General features: G+C 46.6%; 1 protein-coding gene across 1 annotated transcript in view; it reads left to right on the forward strand.

Moving 5' to 3' along the window:
* LOC121859331 (Down syndrome cell adhesion molecule-like protein Dscam2) overlaps positions 1 to 20,133 on the forward strand; it is a 59,882-nt gene that overhangs the window by 22,913 nt on the left and 16,836 nt on the right. Inside the window, exons 8-27 of the mRNA XM_042356126.1 lie at positions 4,350 to 4,516; positions 5,000 to 5,276; positions 5,579 to 5,734; positions 6,369 to 6,531; positions 7,175 to 7,302; positions 7,445 to 7,616; positions 7,993 to 8,117; positions 8,547 to 8,677; positions 9,326 to 9,563; positions 9,734 to 9,868; positions 11,069 to 11,307; positions 11,577 to 11,820; positions 12,061 to 12,213; positions 12,406 to 12,561; positions 13,583 to 13,716; positions 14,343 to 14,627; positions 14,982 to 15,061; positions 15,208 to 15,365; positions 16,883 to 16,900; positions 18,720 to 18,818. Of these exons, the coding sequence (XP_042212060.1) occupies positions 4,350 to 4,516; positions 5,000 to 5,276; positions 5,579 to 5,734; positions 6,369 to 6,531; positions 7,175 to 7,302; positions 7,445 to 7,616; positions 7,993 to 8,117; positions 8,547 to 8,677; positions 9,326 to 9,563; positions 9,734 to 9,868; positions 11,069 to 11,307; positions 11,577 to 11,820; positions 12,061 to 12,213; positions 12,406 to 12,561; positions 13,583 to 13,716; positions 14,343 to 14,627; positions 14,982 to 15,061; positions 15,208 to 15,365; positions 16,883 to 16,900; positions 18,720 to 18,818 (3,258 nt within the window). The remainder of the gene's footprint in view (positions 1 to 4,349; positions 4,517 to 4,999; positions 5,277 to 5,578; positions 5,735 to 6,368; positions 6,532 to 7,174; positions 7,303 to 7,444; positions 7,617 to 7,992; positions 8,118 to 8,546; positions 8,678 to 9,325; positions 9,564 to 9,733; positions 9,869 to 11,068; positions 11,308 to 11,576; positions 11,821 to 12,060; positions 12,214 to 12,405; positions 12,562 to 13,582; positions 13,717 to 14,342; positions 14,628 to 14,981; positions 15,062 to 15,207; positions 15,366 to 16,882; positions 16,901 to 18,719; positions 18,819 to 20,133) is intronic.

Below are 20,133 nucleotides of genomic sequence, written 5' to 3' on the forward strand. Positions count from 1 at the left end.
ACACACACACACACACACACACACACACACACACACACACACACACCGGTTTACGAGGGAGGACCCGTACATTTTCTCTTGGTATTCCATCTAACAGAACCTCTTCATAAACTCATTCTCACCCCAGACTCTGAACCTCTCCCCCTCAGTCACCCCATCAAGACACAAGTTCCTGCTACATATACCTTCACCTCTGGCCAGGGGAACCAGGGGACGCCTCCAGGAGTATATTTTACAAACCCAAGTCTGATCTCGCCCTTCAGTCTTTAATTGTTAAGAAAGATAAACTACTCCTACAAAGTTGTGTACTCGATGGTAGTCTAACTCATGCTGACCTCAGGGTGTACTGTGTAGGTGAACGAGCGGAGGTGTGTGCTGGGTGATCGACTACTTCATAATGTTCGTCAGTTTTAATGGTGGTGGTGAATGTTCTAGTTCCCGTCAGTCAACCTGGTGACCGTCTCTTGTTGTGGTGGTCAGCAGTCATCCCAGGGACCGGTAGTCTTCTTGGTGATATATATTTGTAGGGGTCTACCGGTCGGTGAGTTATTGACATAAACAGTACACCGTCACCTCCTCCATCACCCAGGTCGTCTAGTGTCGTTAGAGAGTAGTCGACGTCAGCCGAGAGATGCCTTGTTGGTCACCCTACTGCTGACGGAGGTGTTAGTGGGGTAATGTACCGAGGTGGTGAGGAAGACCATCTCCCTCCCTCCCTCCCTCAACCCTACGTCACTTCACCAACGAGGCGAGGAGCGCCCTTGATGGGAAAATTATCTCAGGTCTGTGAGAGCAACACTGTGGTGAAGGACTCTACCCCCGCCACCGCCCAGCTACGACCTGCCCGTCCCATGTTCCTCGAGCTAAAAGAGGCGGCTGTCCACCGTCCAGGCCGTACAGTTGGCTATTTCAACGTTGTTTACTTAAGGGGAGAGCGAATATGTGTTCCAGCAAGGAGGAAAATGATCGGCTATTTGCATACATTTTCCACTTGTTTTTGTTACCCCCAACAAGAGGAGGAGAAGGTGGGTGTTACATTAACTCTCTCTGTGTTGCTGGGAACTGTTATAGGCAGTGACTATATTTATTCTGTTATTTTAAGTAGGGAGTGTTCTTCTGTAATGCAGGTGAGTAGGGGACAGAGGGTGTAAGGGACGGTAGGTTAGGGGGCCATGCAGGCTGGGGTGGGACGGGGGGGTAGGGGCGGGCAGACGGGGGATGTAAGGGACGAGGATGGGGAGGGTGGAGCCTTATATCGGGGATCATATCATTAGGATGGAGGACCTCGTATAATAATGATATGATGCCCGAGACCCCGATACAATGAACTCGACTCTTCTGTGGGGGAAACAATTTCATTTGTCTGTTGAGTTGGTTTTGGGGCGTCGTGAGGTGGGGGCGGTGGCGGTCCTTAATGATGCTGTCCGTGGTCCTTAATGATGCTGCCCACGGTCCTTAATGATGCTGTCCTTGGTCCTTAATAATGCTGTCCGTGGTCCTTAATAATGCTGTCCGTGGTCCTTAATGATGCTGTCCGTGGTCCTTAATGATGCTGCCCACGGTCCTTAATGATGCTGTCCATGGTCGCTAATAATGCTGCCCGTGGTCCTTAATGATGCTGTCCGTGGTCCTTAATGATGCTGCCCACGGTCCTTAATAATGCTGTCCTTGATCCTAATGATGCTGTCCGGTCCTTAATAATGCTGCCCGTGATCCTAATAATGCTGCCCGTGATCCCAATGATGCTGTCCTGGCTATCCTTAATAATGCCGCTGTCCGTGGTCCCAATGATGCCGCCCGTGATCCCAATGACGCTGTCCGGTGGTCCTCAATAATGCTGTCCGTGGTCCTGACGATGCTGCCCGTGGGCCTTAACAATGATGCTGCCCATGGTCGTTAATGATGCCGTCCGTGGTCCTGTCAGCCGCCTGTGATCCTTAATAATGCTGCCCGTGATCCTAATGATGCCAGTCCGTGGTCCTTAATAATGCTGTCCGTGGTCCCACGATGCTGCCCAAAATCTTAATGATGCTGCCCATGGTCGTTAATGGTGCTGTCCGTGGTCCCAATGATGCTGTCCGTGGTCCTAATGATGCCGCCCGTGGCCTTAATAATGCTGTCCGTATCCCAATGATGCTGTCCGTGGTCCTTAATGATGCTGCCCGTGGGCCTTAATGATGCTGTCCGTGGTCCTTAATAATGCTGTCCTTGATCCTTAATGATGCTGTCCGTGGTCCTTAATAATGCTGCCCGTGATCCTTAATAATGCTGCCCGTGATCCTTAATGATGCTGTCCTTGGTCCTTAATAATGCTGTCCGTGGTCCTTAATGATGCTGTCCGTGGTCCTTAATGATGCTGTCCGTGGTCCTTAATGATGCTGTCCGTGATCCTTAATGATGCTGTCCGTGGTCCTTAATGATGCTGTCCTTGGTCCTTAATAATGCTGTCCTTGGTCCTTAATAATGCTGCCCGTGATCCTTAATGATGCTGCCCGTGATCCTTAATGATGCTATCCTTGGTCCTTAATAATGCTGTCCGTGGTCCTTAATGATGCTGCCCACGGTCCTTAATGATGCTGTCCTTGGTCCTTAATAATGCTATCCTTGGTCCTTAATAATGCTGTCCTTGATCCTTAATGATGCTGTCCTTGGTCCTTAATAATGCTATCCTTGGTCCTTAATAATGCTGTCCGTGGTCCTTAATGATGCTGCCCACGGTCCTTAATGATGCTGTCCTTGGTCCTTAATAATGCTGTCCTTGATCCTTAATGATGCTGTCCGTGGTCCTTAATGATGCTGCCCACGGTCCTTAATGATGCTGTCCTTGGTCCTTAATAATGCTGCCCACGGTCCTTAATAATGCTGTCCGTGGTCCTTAATGATGCTGCCCGCCTCTACCTCTATCAGCTCACCCGTCCATCCGTCTACCTACACACCTGCCTTACACCTGCCGTACACACCAAACAGTACTACACTCCACAGGTGTTCTCGTTAACTACCAACACCTGAATTACATATTTATTTACATTTATTGTCTTGTTTTAAATAATTCTTGTCAATATACCAGGAACCTCAACCACCTACCACATGTCCCTGGTCCAAAATCTCAGCAGCTACCAACTTACACCTCCTTCACCCACCTGTGCTGTGACTTCTACAGGAACTCCCCACACGTCTCTTGTGACTCTCCTGGAAACGTGTTGGCCAATTCGTCAGAAAACTCGCCGTCAGGGTCTTGTGTACAGCAGCAGGTGGTAGCGTGTGTCAGGGTATCCGTATGATGACAATGTTTACTTGGGATTTACTGTTACTAGAAGATAATAAATGTTACCCAGGGTTGAGTGATGGGAGATTATATTAATGTTAGATAAAGTTAATCAATCCTGTTAAAGTCACTATACAGGTGGGAGTAACGAGTGAATGGCCCTGGAGGTGTGTGGTGACCCATCAGAGGCCAGGCAGATGAACACACTCTAAATTAAACTTTTGTTTTTCGATACAGTAGGAAATAGTGTTGGTGGCACTGTACTCAATCACCATCATTACCACCATCATTTTCCTCCCCATCTGTAATGTTAGGTGTCCATTTACAGCTGGGTCAACTCGGGGGTACCCTAGACCTGAATCACTGACACTTAGGACAGGAGGTAAGGACAGCCCGTGTCCATGTACAGAGGAAGAGATAAACTGCGAGGTGTGGTTGTGAGATGTGTCCTAAGACGTGTGTCCTAAGACGTGTGTCCTAAGACGTGTGTCCTAAGATGTGTGTCCTAAGATGTGTGTCCTAAGATGTGTGTCCTACTGGGGTCAAAATTAATCACTTCACCTGTAGATTTAAACAAGTAGTCCGGGGAACACAAGAAGAAACTACAGGTGAGACGGAGGTACACACGGACGTACAGATGCCATCACTATATACAGTCATACTCACAGACAACAGTCATACACAGTGAGACATAACTACAACTTCTTTAGGAAAGGATTCATAAGGGCGCCAGTGAAGTGCGTGAGGGAGTCAGTGTGTGTGAGGGAGGTGTATGTCTTATGGCTGTAAAGGACTTAATGACACGAGACATAAACATTCCGCGTTACTGTATGTCGTTAATAGCGTCACAGTTTGAGCCTCTCAGCTATATACCGTTGGAGGACGTTAGGTTGTGTGCGGGAAGACTGTCAAGCAACCCGGTGAGTCACGAGTCAATGATTAAGTTAACGTGTTTTTATTTGTGTTTCTTATCAAGGTTCAGGCAACATTCAGGCAACACTTCCATCTTATAAGAATTTTGCTCTATACTGGAGGCTTAAATCTGTGTTTGTAGTTGTGTCTCAGAATAACGTATGTGTTACAGACGCGGCGCCGCAGCTGGTGGACACTAGCGGGCCCCAGGTGGTGTCCCCTGGGGCCCGGGTGACTCTGGTGTGTAAGGTGCAGGGGTCACCGCCCCCAGCTCTCTCCTGGACCATGAGGGGACGACCAGCCATCACCGCGGACCCCAGGATCTCCCGACCAGGGCAGGTGCGTCACATCACTGTACTGGGGGAGGGGGGGGTACAGCTGATGTATGACGTGTGTGTGTGTGTGTGCTGACCACACTGGTCAAGGAGTGCTGCCCCATGAGGAGGTCCCCCTTCCTCGCACCTCACTTTAAGGAAGGATGATCGCTTTGTTGAACCAAAATGCAGGGAAGCGCAAGAGACTTCCTCCCTGAAGGGGGGACATCCTCCTGCAGCAGGAAAGAACAATGAGTGTCTAGCCAGGAGAACAAGACATCAAAGTCCAGATTAACCCCACCGGGAGGGAGGAGGGAGGAGGGAGGAGGGGGGCGTGGTGACGTGTAAGGACAGGTGGACAAGGGGAGCCTCGGGTAGTGTGTGTTGACTTCACTCCCCAGATAAGTGTGTTACTTACAGTACTGAAGGTGTATAAGAGAGAGGTGGTTCACACAGGACCGTGTTACCTGTGTGTTAGTGTTGGTAAGTGAGGACTGTAACCTCTCAGTGTGGACTACTGCTGACCCGGAGTGTTCCTCAGGTGGACGGGGACCAGGTAGAGAGTCACCTCAACATCACCAGCGTGAGGGTGGAAGACGGCGGCCAGTGGACGTGTCTGGCAGAGAACCGCGCGGGACATGTAGAGCACACGGGGCGCCTCAACGTGCGGGGCCCCCCAACCATCCGTCCCATGAGCCCCGTGAGCGTGGTGGCCGGCAGGACAGCCAAGTTCCACTGTGTGGTGGCCGGCTTCCCTATAGACTCCATCTATTGGGAGAAGAGCGGTAGGTGCTGCCTCAGTCACTCGGGTTATCCGCCAAGTTCACTCGTCAACCTGATGATTATGTCCCAGTGTTGACTTACTGAGTGCTGGAGGAGCGGCGGAGGTTGTCATCTGATATATTGAACAATTTAAGGTCATGTTTCCATAAGTTGAGGTACAGTGTAAACCAGTGTCCTCCTTCCCTCCCTACATGTATACATTACTTGATTCTAATCTCAACTTGTCTTCCTCCCTACCTCTCCCTCCATCTCCCTTCCCCTCCCTCCCTCTCCCTTCCCCTCCCTCCCTCTCCCTCCCTCACAGGAGTGGTGTTGCCAGTGTCAGAGCGACAGGAGGTGCTGGCCAACGGGACGCTGGTAGTACGGCAGGTGTCTCGTGAGGCAGACGGCGGCCAGTACACCTGTGTCGCCTCGGCCGGAGAGAACACCGCCAGGGCCAAGCTGCAGGTCAACGTCATGGGTCAGTCTCCCCCTGCTGTTGGTGGGGAGAAAGACACACCTGGGCTGGGGAGAAAGACACACCTGGGCTGGGGAGAAAGACACACCTGGGCTGGGGAGAAAGACACACCTGGGCTGGGGAGAAAGACACACCTGGGCTGGGGAGAAAGAACCAATTACAGATGTTGTGGGTGAATTAAAGAGAAGTCGGGACGATGTGAATCTATTAATGGGTGATATATGGTGTGGGAGTATGTACGTGATGGTGTATGTACGTAATGGTGTGTGTACGTGATGGAATGTGTACGTGATGGAGTGTGTACGTGATGGTGTATGTACGTGATGGTGTATGTACGTGATGGTGTATGTACGTGATGGAGTGTGTACGTGATGGAGTGTGTACGTGATGGTGTATGTACGTAATGGTGTGTGTACGTGATGGAGTGTGTACGTGATGGAGATGGATGTGTACGTGATGGAGTGCGTGATGGAGTGTGTGTGTGATGGAGGTGATGGTGTATGTACGTGATGGAGTGTGTACGTGATGGAGTGTGTACGTGATGGTGTATGTACGTGATGGAGTGTGTACGTGATTGAGTGTGTACGTGATGGAGTGGAGCCATGTACCCTGACCCTCCCCCTGACCCTCCCTACAGTGCCGCCTCAGATAGACAAGAGAATGATCTCCCTCGGCTCTGGGTTCCCCGCCAAGTCCCGTGCCCGGATCATGTGTGTGGTGGAGCGCGGTGACCTGCCTCTATCCTTCGCCTGGACCCACGACGGCCGACCACTCTCCCCAGGACCTACTATCTCCGTCAGGTAGGTCTTCTCCCTCCTCCTATCTCCGTTAACCAGGTCCTCTCCCTCACTGCCTCCAGGATTCATCACCGTCAGGTAGGTCTTGCTACTTCCTACGTTGTCCCGGTGTTTACTTGTCTACGGTAGATATGTCGTGCCGTTTATCTACTCCCTCAGAGGTTGTCCCCAGACTAAACAAATAAAGAATAATCACTCATACACTACAGAGGAACACCATTGCAGTATCTAGGTGTGCAGGTTAAATCATCTAACAGGTGTAACATATATGGAGTTAAAATGTACTAACACCTGATTTGATAAAGATATTGGAAGTATTGATCAGGAAACTCATTTATATTCAGTAACGAACACAACTAAGACACTGTGAGCAGCTCCACCTTACTGAGGAGGAACATCGCCAGTGGGATGTGTCTCTACTCAAGCTGGTGGTGGAGAGACACTGGAACACCTACAGACTTGACCGAGTGTTCTGGTGCATTAATCTTCCCTTTGGTAAACTCAAGAACGAGCTTAAAACATTTTCTTATTATTTTTTCTCCTCACAATATTTTATACCATCAGTTGGGACTATTAATGTGTACAGGTTTGACCAGACGCGACATTTGGGTCCTAACGGGTAATCAGTTGGTTGTATTTGGTGCAGGTCGCTGGATGAGTACACGAGCGTCTTACTGTTTACCTCACTGCGTCAGGAGGATGGCGGCAAGTATACCTGTACGGCCACCAACGCCGTCGCCTCGGATGCCCAGACCGTCCACCTGGTTGTGAAAGGTTGGTCTTGGTCTCTTATGTACTGTACACGGCCGGGTGACACACACACACACACACACACACACACACACACACACGGATATACAGCTGAATGGATTAGTTAAGTGACCGTGAGTTAAGAGAGAGTTGTGATGTGTTACAGTGGCGCCATCATGGAAGGTGGAGCCTGAGGACGTGTCGGTGGTGGTGGGGGCTGAGCTGGTCCTACCCTGCACCGCCCACGGGTCACCCACGCCCACCATCACCTGGCGCAGGGCTGAGGGCGCTGTACCCAGGCAGTATCGTCCCGTCACCACCCTCGGCGACAACGTCAGGTACAGATGTTCTCTTTCTTCCTCGTTAACACCAGCCAGTAGGAGCCTAAGACAATAACATAATAAGAACTTTGTTTTAACACCATATGTTGTTGTTCACCATCTTGTATAACAGTGAGGTTGTTATAACACAGAACAGTTGTGGCCAGCAGCTACATGACCTACCCCTAATACTGTACCTGTATGACAGTGTATAACTTATATGTGTGTGTGTATATATGTAGTCTGAGTCAATGCGAGAGTGTATCTTTACAGGTCCATTTTTATTTAATGTTATAAGTGCGTGCGTGCGTGGGTGCTTGATGACAGCAGAGTCAGTCAGTGTCACGTGCGTCATATCTGTCACACCGCAAACAACCCGAGTCATGTGTTACAGAGTGGAGAGGAACAGCAGCCTGACGGTGCGGGGGATCAGGAGGGACCAGGGCGGAGAGTTCCTCTGCAGCGCCACCAACGGGGTCGGCTCTGACCTGTCCAAGTCCGTCACCGTCACCGTCAAGGGTAAACACGACCTTCCTTCTTTACGTCTGTTGTCAATAATCTCTTGATGGCGAGACATACAGACATACAGGCATACAGGCATACAGACATACAGACATACAGGCATACAGACATACAGGCATACAGGCATACAGGCATACAGACATACTTACCCCAGTCATATGTTATTTTACGAGGCTCAAACACACAACTACTGGTCTTGGTTGGAGCTTTGATGATATAACCCTTTTGGGACGCTGGTTTAACCCTTTGAGGACTATGGTTTAACCCTTTCAGGATGATGGTTTAACCCTCCAGTACTTAAAACATATTTACATCATGTTCTTGTACAGGTTAAGTTATCGTTGTTTGCTTTACTATTACCAGTTCACGTTTTCCTTCGTTTCTCTCCACCTGTCTTAACCAGAGCACCTCCCTCTCTACCCTCAGTGCCGCCACAGTTCTCGGAGCAGCAGGAGAACGTGACTGTGACGGCAGGACGACGCAGCCAGCTGGTGTGTGAGGCCCGTGGTGACCTCCCCATCACCACCATCTGGTCCTCTGGCGACCCTCCTGCCAGGGTAGGTCCTCGATCTCTGAACACGGCGGCGGTGACCTGTAGAATATATATTGGAGTTTTAACACCTTTGACGACGATGTTTTAACCCTTTGACGACGATGATTTAACCCTTTGACGACGACGATTTAACCCTTTGACGACGATGATTTAACCTTTTGACGACGATAATTTAACCCTTTGACGACGATGAATTAATTCTATAACAGGTGTAATTCTATGGAGTTTTCATATCTCTTTTAAACATCAGCAGTGAATGATGCTTAGAAATAAACAAACACGTACAGATGTTTACACAGCCACGTAGCTGAAAATGTACCACACACACACACACACACACACACACACACACACACACACACACACTTTTAAATCTATTCACACATAAAAATCACCTACGTTAGTCTTTGATAATCTGAATGAAAAGTGAAAAAAAAAAAAATTAAAATGGGTGATTTTTTTGTAACCTTTATGATTAAATACAGTGTAGAGTAAAAATCCCAGAGGATTATCTTCAGCGATTTAAACTAAGGAATAAAAAATCCAAACCTGTTTTTTTTTTAATTCGGTTTAATGCTTATGGATTATAGTCAAGAAATATAGTGTATACAGTATATTTCTCTTGTATATTGTGTATGATTATATTCAACAGATTGCAAATGATGTGAGTAGTGGAGGACTGAGTATCAAGGAGACGGTGTTAAATGCTTCTACTTCATCGTCATCGTCATCGTCAGGCAGCGAGTCATCCCGAGGTACTGGCGGCGTCCAAGGGTTCAGATCTGTACTGACGGTGACCACCAGGACCCGCCATGACTCTAAGGTCTTTTTCTGCCTCGCCTCCAACGTCTACGGCAACGACACCAAGAAGATCAACCTTATAGTGCAGGGTGAGTGAGTGTGTGTGTGTGTGTGTGTGTATAGTGTGTGTGTGTGTGTGTTTGTGTGTGTGTGTGTGACGTCTGTTGTACTATAGTCATTGATAATATAGTGATATAGTGTAGTGACGTATATATATTGACAGAGGCGGATAGACAGTATAGTTGTTTTGTCCTGACAGAGGTGCCAGGTACCCCAGGGGCGCCGCGAGTAGTGGACAGTGGGTCTCGTACCGTCAACCTCACCTGGGGCTTACCTACCCACGACGGCAACTCTCGTATTTCCATCTACAGGATCCTCGTTATCAACAGTACAGGTGAGTCAAACAGTACAGGTGAGTCATACAGTACAGGTGAGTCAAACAGTACAGGTGAGTCATACAGTACAGGTGAGTCATACAGTACAGGTGAGTCATACATACAGGTGAGTCATACAGTACAGGTGAGTCATACAGTACAGGTGAGTCATCCAGGTGTACAGTATGTAATGGCGGCTATGATATGATTCATCTTCTTTATCTCTGTCAGTATAAATATTCAATAATTTAAAGGTAAAATTTTATTATATTAATCGTTATTTAATATCATGACAAGTTTCCCAACGTTTGTATATTTTTTTTTAAATATTGAAGAAAATTTGATGTGAGAATCTTGTAGCAGCTGTGTTTATAGTTGAGATGTTAATTCAATAATAACAAATTTTTCATCATTTCAACAAATATATAAACATTTGAAAACTTGTAATGATCTTAAATAATAATGAACAGTTTATTATTATCAAAATGTTACCTTTGGTGGTGTTCACTATTTATCCTGACAGTGATACCGCAGAAAAACAGATCCACCAATCACTATCACCTTCACATACAGCCTTACTACATCAAGTATTGCCAGATATAATTATGAGTACGAGAGGCAGGATGGGGGTCAGTGTATCTTTGGTTAACTGTACATCATCAACAGTACAGGTATAAATTAAGAGAACCTGACCTGTAATTACACATAACACGAAGCTCCCATGTAAACTATGCGTCATGGAGGTCAATGTAAGCACTGTGTTGGGTAAGGGCTCATTTATGTTGGACCAGCAGTGATGATACTCAAACACTGCACTGCGGCCTCTAACACCACACACACACACACACACACACACACACACACACACACACACACTGGCTGGAGTTAAAAGCTTCCTGTGTCACCATGATCAACGACTTGCCACCCTTGTTTCCTCTTCCTCTGCTACTCCGCGTATTGTTAGTCTCTGGAGGGATTTATTTTTTTTAGGGGGAGAGGCAACCCCCCCCCCCACGCCCTCCTCCTTATGTGTTTTATGTAGGGGCACTGTGATGGGGGTTGGGTTAGGTTGGGCTGGGTTGGGTTGGGCTGGGTTGGGTTGGGTTTGGTTAAGTTAGAAATTGACTTTATGATGGACAGTTGAAGCCTGAGTGTCGAGGCAGCTCAGTACATAACAACAAAGTGTTACATAAACAAACATTTATTAATATTATGAACAGACTCGTGGATGAACGTGGGCAGAATCAAGACGGTAGAAGTGGCGACCCCTGTGGCCCATATCTCTGGCTTAGCCCCCGCCCATGCCTACCTGGTAAGAGTGGTGGGCGTCAACTCCGTGGGTACGTCTCAACCCAGCCCGGAGGTGAGGGTGACCACCGCCCACGAGCCGCCCACCCTGCCACCCACCAACGTGAGGGTCATACCCATCTCCTCCACGAGTCTCCGAGTCACCTGGCAGGTAAACACAGCCGCCATACTCATTATAACCTACCATTAATATATTCTGTGATACCTTTATTTAACGGACTGCAAGTGAGGAGTTAGTCCGTTAGATCAAAGTCCGTTATATGTAAAACCTCCTTCTAACGGACTATATGACAGAGGGTTGTCCATTATGTACAAAACCTCTTTCTAACGGACTATATGTAAGAGGTTAGTCCGTGATATTGAAATCCGTTATTTGGAGGTTTTACTGTATTGACCTTACCCACTCCCTGTGCCCCCTAGCCCCCAGAGACCGTCATGTCACACCGCCCTGGTCTGGGTTACTACGTCGGGTACAAGGTGACCAACTCCTCCGAGCCTTACCGCTACCAGAACCTGGAGCCCTCCGCCGCCGCCCTCTACCGCCCGGAGGCGACGCTGAAGGACCTGCAGAAGTTTACCAGCTATGTCATCACCGTCCAGGCCTTCAACTCTGCCGGTGCCGGACCCCGGACCCCGCCTGTTACCGCTGCCACCGAGGAGGATGGTGAGGCGCAGTATGGTGAAGTTAGTCAGTATACATTGTCATGATCGGTATACATTATCATGGTCAGAATACACTATCAGGCTCAGTATACATTGTCATGATCAGTATACATTGTCATGATCAGTATACATTATCATGGTCAGTATACATTAAGGATTCATCATTAACAAAGAAGTTTCTGTAAGCCCCAGGACAGTGTGTGTGAGGCAGGAACTTAACATGGCGTCCTTGTACCAACAGTGCCCAGCGAGGCGCCCCGGGACGTCCTGTGTACCAGCTTGTCATCCACGTCCCTCCTGGTGAGGTGGACGCCGCCGCCCCCCACCGCTCTTCACGGCGTCCTGCAGGGCTACAAGGTCATCTACCGCCCTGTACACCCCGCCAGGTTCTTCCGTGAGTATGGTAGTCTCTCTCTCTCTCTCTCTCTCTCTCTCTCTCTCTCTCTCTGAAGTTCAAATTCCTCAAATTCTAAAATATTTTGAAGTTCAAGTTGTGAGTCTGTGAGAAAATATAAACACGAATAAGAAGGAACCTAACCTAACCTAACCCAGAATTCTTGTTTCATCTGTCTTCATTTACCCGTAGATCCAGACGACCTGAAGGAGAAACCAGTAACGAGTTTGTCCACGTCCTTGATGGGGTTAGACCAGTACACCAACTACAGCCTCACCGTCACCGCCCACACCAGGAGAGGTGACGGCGTGCGATCCAACCCCGTCTACTGCGTCACTGAGGAGGATGGTGAGTGTGTGTGTGTGTGAGTGAGTAAGTGTGTGTGTGTGTGTGTGTATGTGTGTGTGTGTGTGTGTGTGCGTGTGTGTGTGTGTGTGTGTGTGTGTGTGTGTGTGTGTGTGTGTGTGTGTGTGTGTGTGTGTGTGTGTGTGTGTGTGGAGTGAGTGAGTGAGGTGGTGAGTGGTGAGTGTGTAATAATAATAATAATAAACGGTTTATTAATAGAGTTGCAGCCGGTGGCTGAAAATATACAGACTTACATTTGATTTAGACATAATGATATAATATGCATTGAATACATTTACAGGGCTGTACAGTACATAAATCAGGAGTTGTTTATTATTTTAACAATAGATGGGATGGTGCTGTTCTTATATCTATCAGTGCGGGCTCTTATGGGCTGAATTTTGTTGTAGTGGCGGACTGCACGAGGTGGGTGGGGGGCTGCAGGTGGCAGGAGGTGGCGATGGCGAGGGTGGTGGCGAGGGTGGTGCAGTAGTCCACTGCCAAACCTTTCCAGTGCTTGGTGGTGGAGGTCACTGAGGGATGGCATTTCTAGGGTGGAGAGAGCGTTGGTGTAGCCGGAGTATTCTGCGCCGAGCATGATTCTGCAGGCCCTTTTCTGTACCTTCTCTAGCTGACGTTGTTGGGTGGAGTTGAGAGAAGACGACCAGGCTGGTGACGCATATGTAAGTTTGGGGAGAATAAAGGCGTTATAGATGGTCCTCAGTTCTGGCGTGGGTGTCCCAAGTGACCTAAGTCGTCGTAGCATGTAGAGACGGTACGAGGCTGCCTTGACTGTGTTATTTACATGGGCCTTCCAGTCAAGTGTGTGTGTGTGTGTGTGTGTGTGTGTGTGTGTGTGTGTGTGTGTGTGTGTGTGTGTGTGTGTGTGTGTGTCAGAAATATGGAAGATAAATTTTCTACTTAACATTAATGGTGTACTATGGTGTCATGGTAAACTATGGTGTCATGTTAAAATAATTCTCTATAGTTAAAAATAATTAAGGTAATGGTGTTTGTTGAACAGTCCCGGGACCTGTGGAGTCGGTGAAGGCGTTGGCAGTGGACAGTCAGAGTGTGTTGGTGGCGTGGCGGCCCCCCAAGGCTCCTAATGGTGTCATCACTAAGTACACTGTTCACCTGGACCAACCCGACCAACAGGTAAGTATCCACACCCTCCCTCTTCCGCCCCTCAGGTTAGGTTAGGTGAGGTTAGATTAGGTTAATAGAGCAGCAGCTGTAACTGACATAGAGACAACAGGTGTATCATAATATCTGTACTTCATTAACCTTACTGAAATAGAATATAGTAGATTTATCACTGTATCTGGACCCCCTCCCCCCTCAAAGCCTTATTGACATTTAGGTTAAACTTATCCAGGTGAGTGAATTAACACTCTTTTGACCCTGTGGTGAGGTGAGGCTGTGGTGGGAGGAGTGTGGTGAGGTGAGGCTGTGGTGGGAGGAGTGTGGTGTGGTGAGGCTGTGGTGGGAGGAGTGTGTACTGTAAGAGCGGCTGAATAATGGGAGAGTCTTCTGTGTGTTCTTTCATTTCAGTCACCTTGTGTGTGGAGGGGGAATCTAGGTGTGTCTGGGGGGTGTAGGTTTATATGGGGGAAGTAGGTGTGTGTCTGGGGGGTGGTGTGTGGAAGAATGTGGTGTGTGGGAAGTGTAGGTGTGTGTGTGGGGGTGTCATAATGTGTGTCACTGTGTTTTGGTCGACAGATTATACGTAAGTCAGTTGAAGGTCACCAGCTGAGGTCTATCGGTTGACGGTCCTTTGTGAGTTTCAGGTTGGGGCGGCGACGTCGTGGGCGGTGCCGGGGTCCCGCAGCTCACCGGGGTCGTCGTGGGAGGGTGGCGGAGGTGTGGGCAGCGAGAGTGGAGGCCGGTCGTGGGTGGTGTCGGGCTCTGAACGACAGTACCTGGTGGCTGGCCTCGCCCCCACCACCACCTTCGGGTTCACGGTGAGGGCGTCGACGCTGGTGGGTGAAGGACCTCCGGGTACCCGCGTCACCCAGCGTCCTCGATCTGATGCTCCCGCCGCCATCGCTTCATTCTCCGACAAGACGGTGAGTTGATGGTCCGTGGTCACAAAAATGGTCTACTCTATATTGTTTTACCCTCAGGATGATACCAAGTAGACGGACGAATAGACAGACAGACGATTAGACAGGCAGACGAGCAGCCAAACGAAAAAAAAAAAAACTAAAACGGACGAGTAGACAGATGAGCAGACAGACAGACAGACAGTCAGTAATCCCACATAAAATAAACTCCTTTTTGGCGTTTCAGCAGAAGTGAGCAATTAATAAGAGCTCACACACGACACAGAATAACAATAGACGTTGTAGGAGGTGAGGAAAACACAAAGGCTGATGATAACAAAGTATACCACAGAATGTAACGCATTAACAACCTTGCAGATCGCCGTGTGGGGAGAAGAGCTTCGCCTGGCGTGCAGAGTAGTAGGCAACCCCACACCCACACGCACCTGGACCTTTAAGTAAGTAACCCACAATACCCATGCCCCGTTTTCTCCCACTGTTTATAAATGTCACAATGGCTTCTTCCCCATGACCCATTACACCACCTAATACCCCCATGACACACCCCATGACACCCCATTATCACTGTGGTTGTCTGTGGTAGCGGGAAGCCTCTAGGTGGGAATGAACCTCGCGTTAAGGAGTACCCAGACGGCAGCGTGTTGGTGACTGACGTAAAAGCTCAAGACGCTGGCAACTATACCTGCACCACGACCAACCTCCATGGCTCTGACTCCATCACCTACGCCGTCACTGTCCAAGGTACTCCCCCTGCTTCTCTTACCGTCTCTTGTTTTTCTCCTGTTTCTCCTCCTCCTCCTCTTCGTCCTGTTGCTTTTCCTACTCCTTCTTCTCCTACTCCTCCTGCTTCTCCTCCTCCTCCTCATTCTCCTCCTCCTCCTCATTTCCTCTTCTTCCTTTACTATCTCTTTCCCTCTAAGCTCCTCCTCCTCTTAACTCCTCTTCTCTTCTCCTCTTGTTCGTTTTACTGTTTCTTTTCGTTAACTCTCATTTACTCCAACTCCATAACCATATTCCCTCTTCCCCCTCTTCCTCCTCCTCCTACCCCTCTTCCTCCTCCCCCCCCCTTCCTCCTCCTCCTACCCCCCCCCTCCTCCTCCCCCTCCTCCTCCCACCCTCCTCCTCCCTTCCCTCCTCCTCCTACCCCCTCCTCCTCCTCCTCTTCCTCTGCATACAGTGCATTGTGTTCAGTTATAAAAGAGTTAAGCCTGACTAAACATGATAAATTAATACCTTTCAGAGAGTGTGTGTGTGTGTGTGTGTGTGTGTGTGTGTGTGTGTGTGAAAGTGATTGAGTGAGTGAGTGAGTGAGTGAGTGTGTGAGTGAGTGAGTGAGTGAGTGAGTGTCATTAGCCTCATACTTAAAACATAAACAAGACCAAATGATTAGTTAATTCCGCATGATGATGATGATGATAATGAATAATGATGATAATGATTAATAATGGTCGTGAATAATGATGGTAACATAATGAGAATATTTTATTACAAGATAAAGTTATCCCTGTTAAGTTTTCTTTGAGCCTCCGTTTTCTATGATAATTGTTACCACTAGATGATTTGGCTTTGTCCTGCATTAAACTCCTGAGTCCTGGAGGAAAATTGAGTTAAAAATTAATAAAACGAATGAAAAACTAAGACATCACCTTCAGTACATAAAGCGTTCCATTAACTTTGTATGTATTTATTTTTCATTTGTAATTTTCATATTGTTTCGTGTTAATTTGTAGTTGTCTGTTTTAAAATAAGTAACGAGTGGATGGTGGTTAAGTACTGTAGGTAGTGATGATAATTTTTTTTCTCATCTTTGTAAAGTTTTCATCATTAAGTTTGTATAAAATTTTGTAAATAAAATCCCAAGGTATGTTATAAGCGTTCTCTAAAGATGCATTTTGATATAAAGCTTTCGTCTTGGTCGTTATCTCTGTAAAGCCACTAATTACCTGGATTCAGAATAGATCACGTGTGACAGCCTTAACACCTTACAGAGTATTTAATAGTATGATAACGTAAACTCTAAGATAAATTGTGATATTTACACAAACTTGGACTGATCTCATCCACGAAATAGTTTTAGCTAATGTAAATATCTTAAGTCATTGAAGGGCGTCGGTAAAGACTGTCAGACCTGAACTAGTCTATGTACGGAATGTCACTTGGCCATAATATCTGAGGTTGATTTTCCAGCCTGACCTGACATGAGCTTCGGTGACCCAGTGGTTATTGTGTCACATGATGCCTTTCTTTATTGCATGCAGCATCCAGGGACCAGGGAGGTAAGTGGTGCATCCTTGTGGCTGTCGACTGTGTGGTGTTCTCTTAAGGCCTGTTTACAAATCACTAGTTATGTGTTTTTACGGCTCCTCAGCCTCTATTACGTCACATTAGATACAATATTTACTGGATGTTTTTTCGAGATAAACTTTACTAGTTAGGTCTGGCCTCACTAAGATTATTTGGGATTTAAAAGTTGGAAATAGTCTTTTTACACTTTCAGACAAGTTTGACCAAAGAAAACGACCTGTTAATGAGTAAATACTCCGTAGTTGCCATGCACGGAAATTACTATGAAAAACATTTTGTGTGTGTGTATTTCATACGAATTTGACCTTCATTTCCGTCGGAAATGAGTACTTGTGGAGATATGCCTCCTCCACCCCCCCCCCCCTCCGACAATATTGGTTGCACAAAGTGGACAGAGCTTTGAAGTAGAGGGAAATTGTGGGGTAAAAACGCGAGGAAAAAAAATCCTGACGAAACCCTAACCTAACCAAAGAAACCAGAAGGACCTGACATACCCCCGGTATATAAATATAACCTAACCCCTTACCTAACCCAAACTTAAATTAATTAACATATAGGGGAAGGTCTTGACGATACAGACAGTCTGAACTACACCTTGGACACTTTACTGAATACACCATGAGACCTAAGGATGTCAACAGCTGCGGCTTCTTTCTCAAATACTCGCTGCATTACACGCCAGTCTCCCACCAAGCAACCTTCACAGACAGGCACCATCATACTCGAGAACTTCCGTATGCTCACTAGAATCACGTGGACATCCAAACTTCCTCTGATTGGCTGGACTTGGCGAACTTGTACTATGTTGCGTGAAAAAAAGTAAAAAAAAAAAAAATAGTGTCCCGACGTAAATGCTGTAGATAATTACTTTTTTTTTGCTCTATTTCCCTATATAAGAATTAATATAGAGTTCCAAGTATGAAAACTATGGAGAATTTACCTATTTTATTTTTTATTTTCGATAATGTCCCTTCGAAAATTATTCATATTTGTTTTTTGATCTTGAACTATTTAATGTAACCAACTTCAAACTGTGTTATGTTGTATGTTGATGCCAGACGACGCAGTTTGTTGTGTCATAACATCACACCACTGAGAGTTAGGATTACCACCTTCAGAAGTACAACAGTATGTTCGTTTGTCATAAGTAGGTTCATATCATAAGTTAGTTCATATGTTAAGTAGGTCCATATCATAAGTTAGTTCATATGTTAAATAGGTTCATATCATAATTAAATTCATATCTTAAGTGGGTTCATATCATAAGTAAGTTCAGTCATAAGTAACTAATTTTAATGGAAGTTCCTTTGTTGTAGTGAAGACAGTTCCACTTAAATGCTCAGGTTTTAATATTAACGCTTCCTCAGTGCCACCATTTGGCACTTGTTTACTATAGTGCCATGTTAACTCTCTCCCCCACAGTACCATAATAAACCTCCCCTACAGTGCCATAATAAGCCTCCTCCCACAGTGCCATAATAACCCTCCTCCCACAGTGCCATAATAAGCCTCCTCCTCCCACAGTGCCACCTCCTCCACAGTGCCACAATAACCCTCCTCCCACAGTGCCATACACCTTCCTCCCACAGTGCCACAATAACCCTCCTCCCACAGTGCCACAATAACCCTCCCCACAGTGCCACACAGTGCCATAATAAGCCTCCTCCCACACCATAACCCTCCTCCCACAGTGCCATAATAACCCTCCTCCCACAGTGCCATAATAAGCCTCCTCCCACAGTGCCATAATAACCCTCCCCCCACAGTGCCATAATAAGCCTCCTCCCACAGTGCCACCATCACCACCACTTGTGTACGTGTCTGATGTGACTGCCACGACCCTGACAGTGAGGTGGAGGACACCCAACGCTGGTGGTGCTCCCATCCTAGGTAAGGCACCTCTTCGTCAGGCAGGTCATGATTCTAAAAGCTCCACACGTCAACTTTCCTCATTGCTGGAGATATAAAGTTTACCTCTATCTGTCTGACTTAAACTAAAGCATAAAAATAACATCCAATATGGCTTCCAAATTTCACTAAGACTCTACATTTATTTGAGGTTTTTACTGATCATAATTAAAGTGTGAAAATCAAGTGAGTTTTTTATCTGGATTCAAATTCAGAGAAAATGAATCACTGTTATTTTTTCGTTCTCATAGTAACTGGTGATGTGAGAACGGCTCTACCTGACTCACTTTAACGTGGGAAGTATTGTAGAGCTAAAATATCTGGTAGTTGATAGTGACACTGTAACCAAGTAGTCTCATAGTAACACAAATGGTTAAGAATAGTATGTGTGTGTGTGTGTGTGTGTGTGTGTGTGTGTGTGTGTGTGTGTGTGTGTGTGTGTGTGTGTGTGTGTGTGTGCGTGTGTGTGTGTTTTGTTGTTGGGGTTGCCATAACATAATGAATACACTTAAGAGTCTTATCGTTAAGACTCATATAAGTCTTTTTAAAAATTCAGATAAGGAAGTTGACGGAAGAAATTCCTTATGATGAATTCTTTAGTAAAAAAATATAGAGGAGAATTAAGAGCTGACATTAAGGCTGGTGGGAGGATGCTATAGTGGGGAGTATGTTGTATGTGGGTATGTTGTATGTGGGTATGTTGTATGTGGGTATGTTGTATGTGGGTATGTTGTATGTGGGTATGTTGTATGTGGGTATGTTGTATGTAGGTATGTTGTGTGTGGGTATGTTGTATGTGGGTATGTTGTATGTGTATATGTTGTATGTGGGTATGTTGTATGTGGGTATATTGTATGTGGGTATGTTGTATGTGGGTATGTTGTATGTGGGTATTTGTATGTGGGTATGTTGTATGTGGGTATGTTGTATGTGGGTATGTTGTATGTGGGTATGTTGTATGTGGGGTATGTTGTATGTGGGTATGTTGTATGTGGGTATAGTTGTGTGTGTGTGTATGTTGTATGTGGGTATGTTGTATGTGTATGTGTATGTTGTATGTGGGTATGTTGTATGTGGGTATGTTGTATGTGGGTATGTTGTATGTGGGTATGTTGTATGTGGGTATGTTGTATGTGGGTATGTTGTATGTGGGTATGTTGTATATGGGTATGTTATGGTATATTGTATGTGGGTATGTTGTATGTGGGTATTTGTATGTGGGTATTTGTATGTGAAGTATGTTGTATGTGGCATTGTTGTATATTATGTGTATGGGTATGTTGTATGTATGTTGTGT

This window comes from Homarus americanus, unplaced genomic scaffold (genome assembly GCF_018991925.1).
Source record: "Homarus americanus isolate GMGI-L3 unplaced genomic scaffold, GMGI_Hamer_2.0 scaffold36188, whole genome shotgun sequence".
In the NCBI taxonomy this organism is placed as follows: domain Eukaryota; kingdom Metazoa; phylum Arthropoda; class Malacostraca; order Decapoda; family Nephropidae; genus Homarus; species Homarus americanus.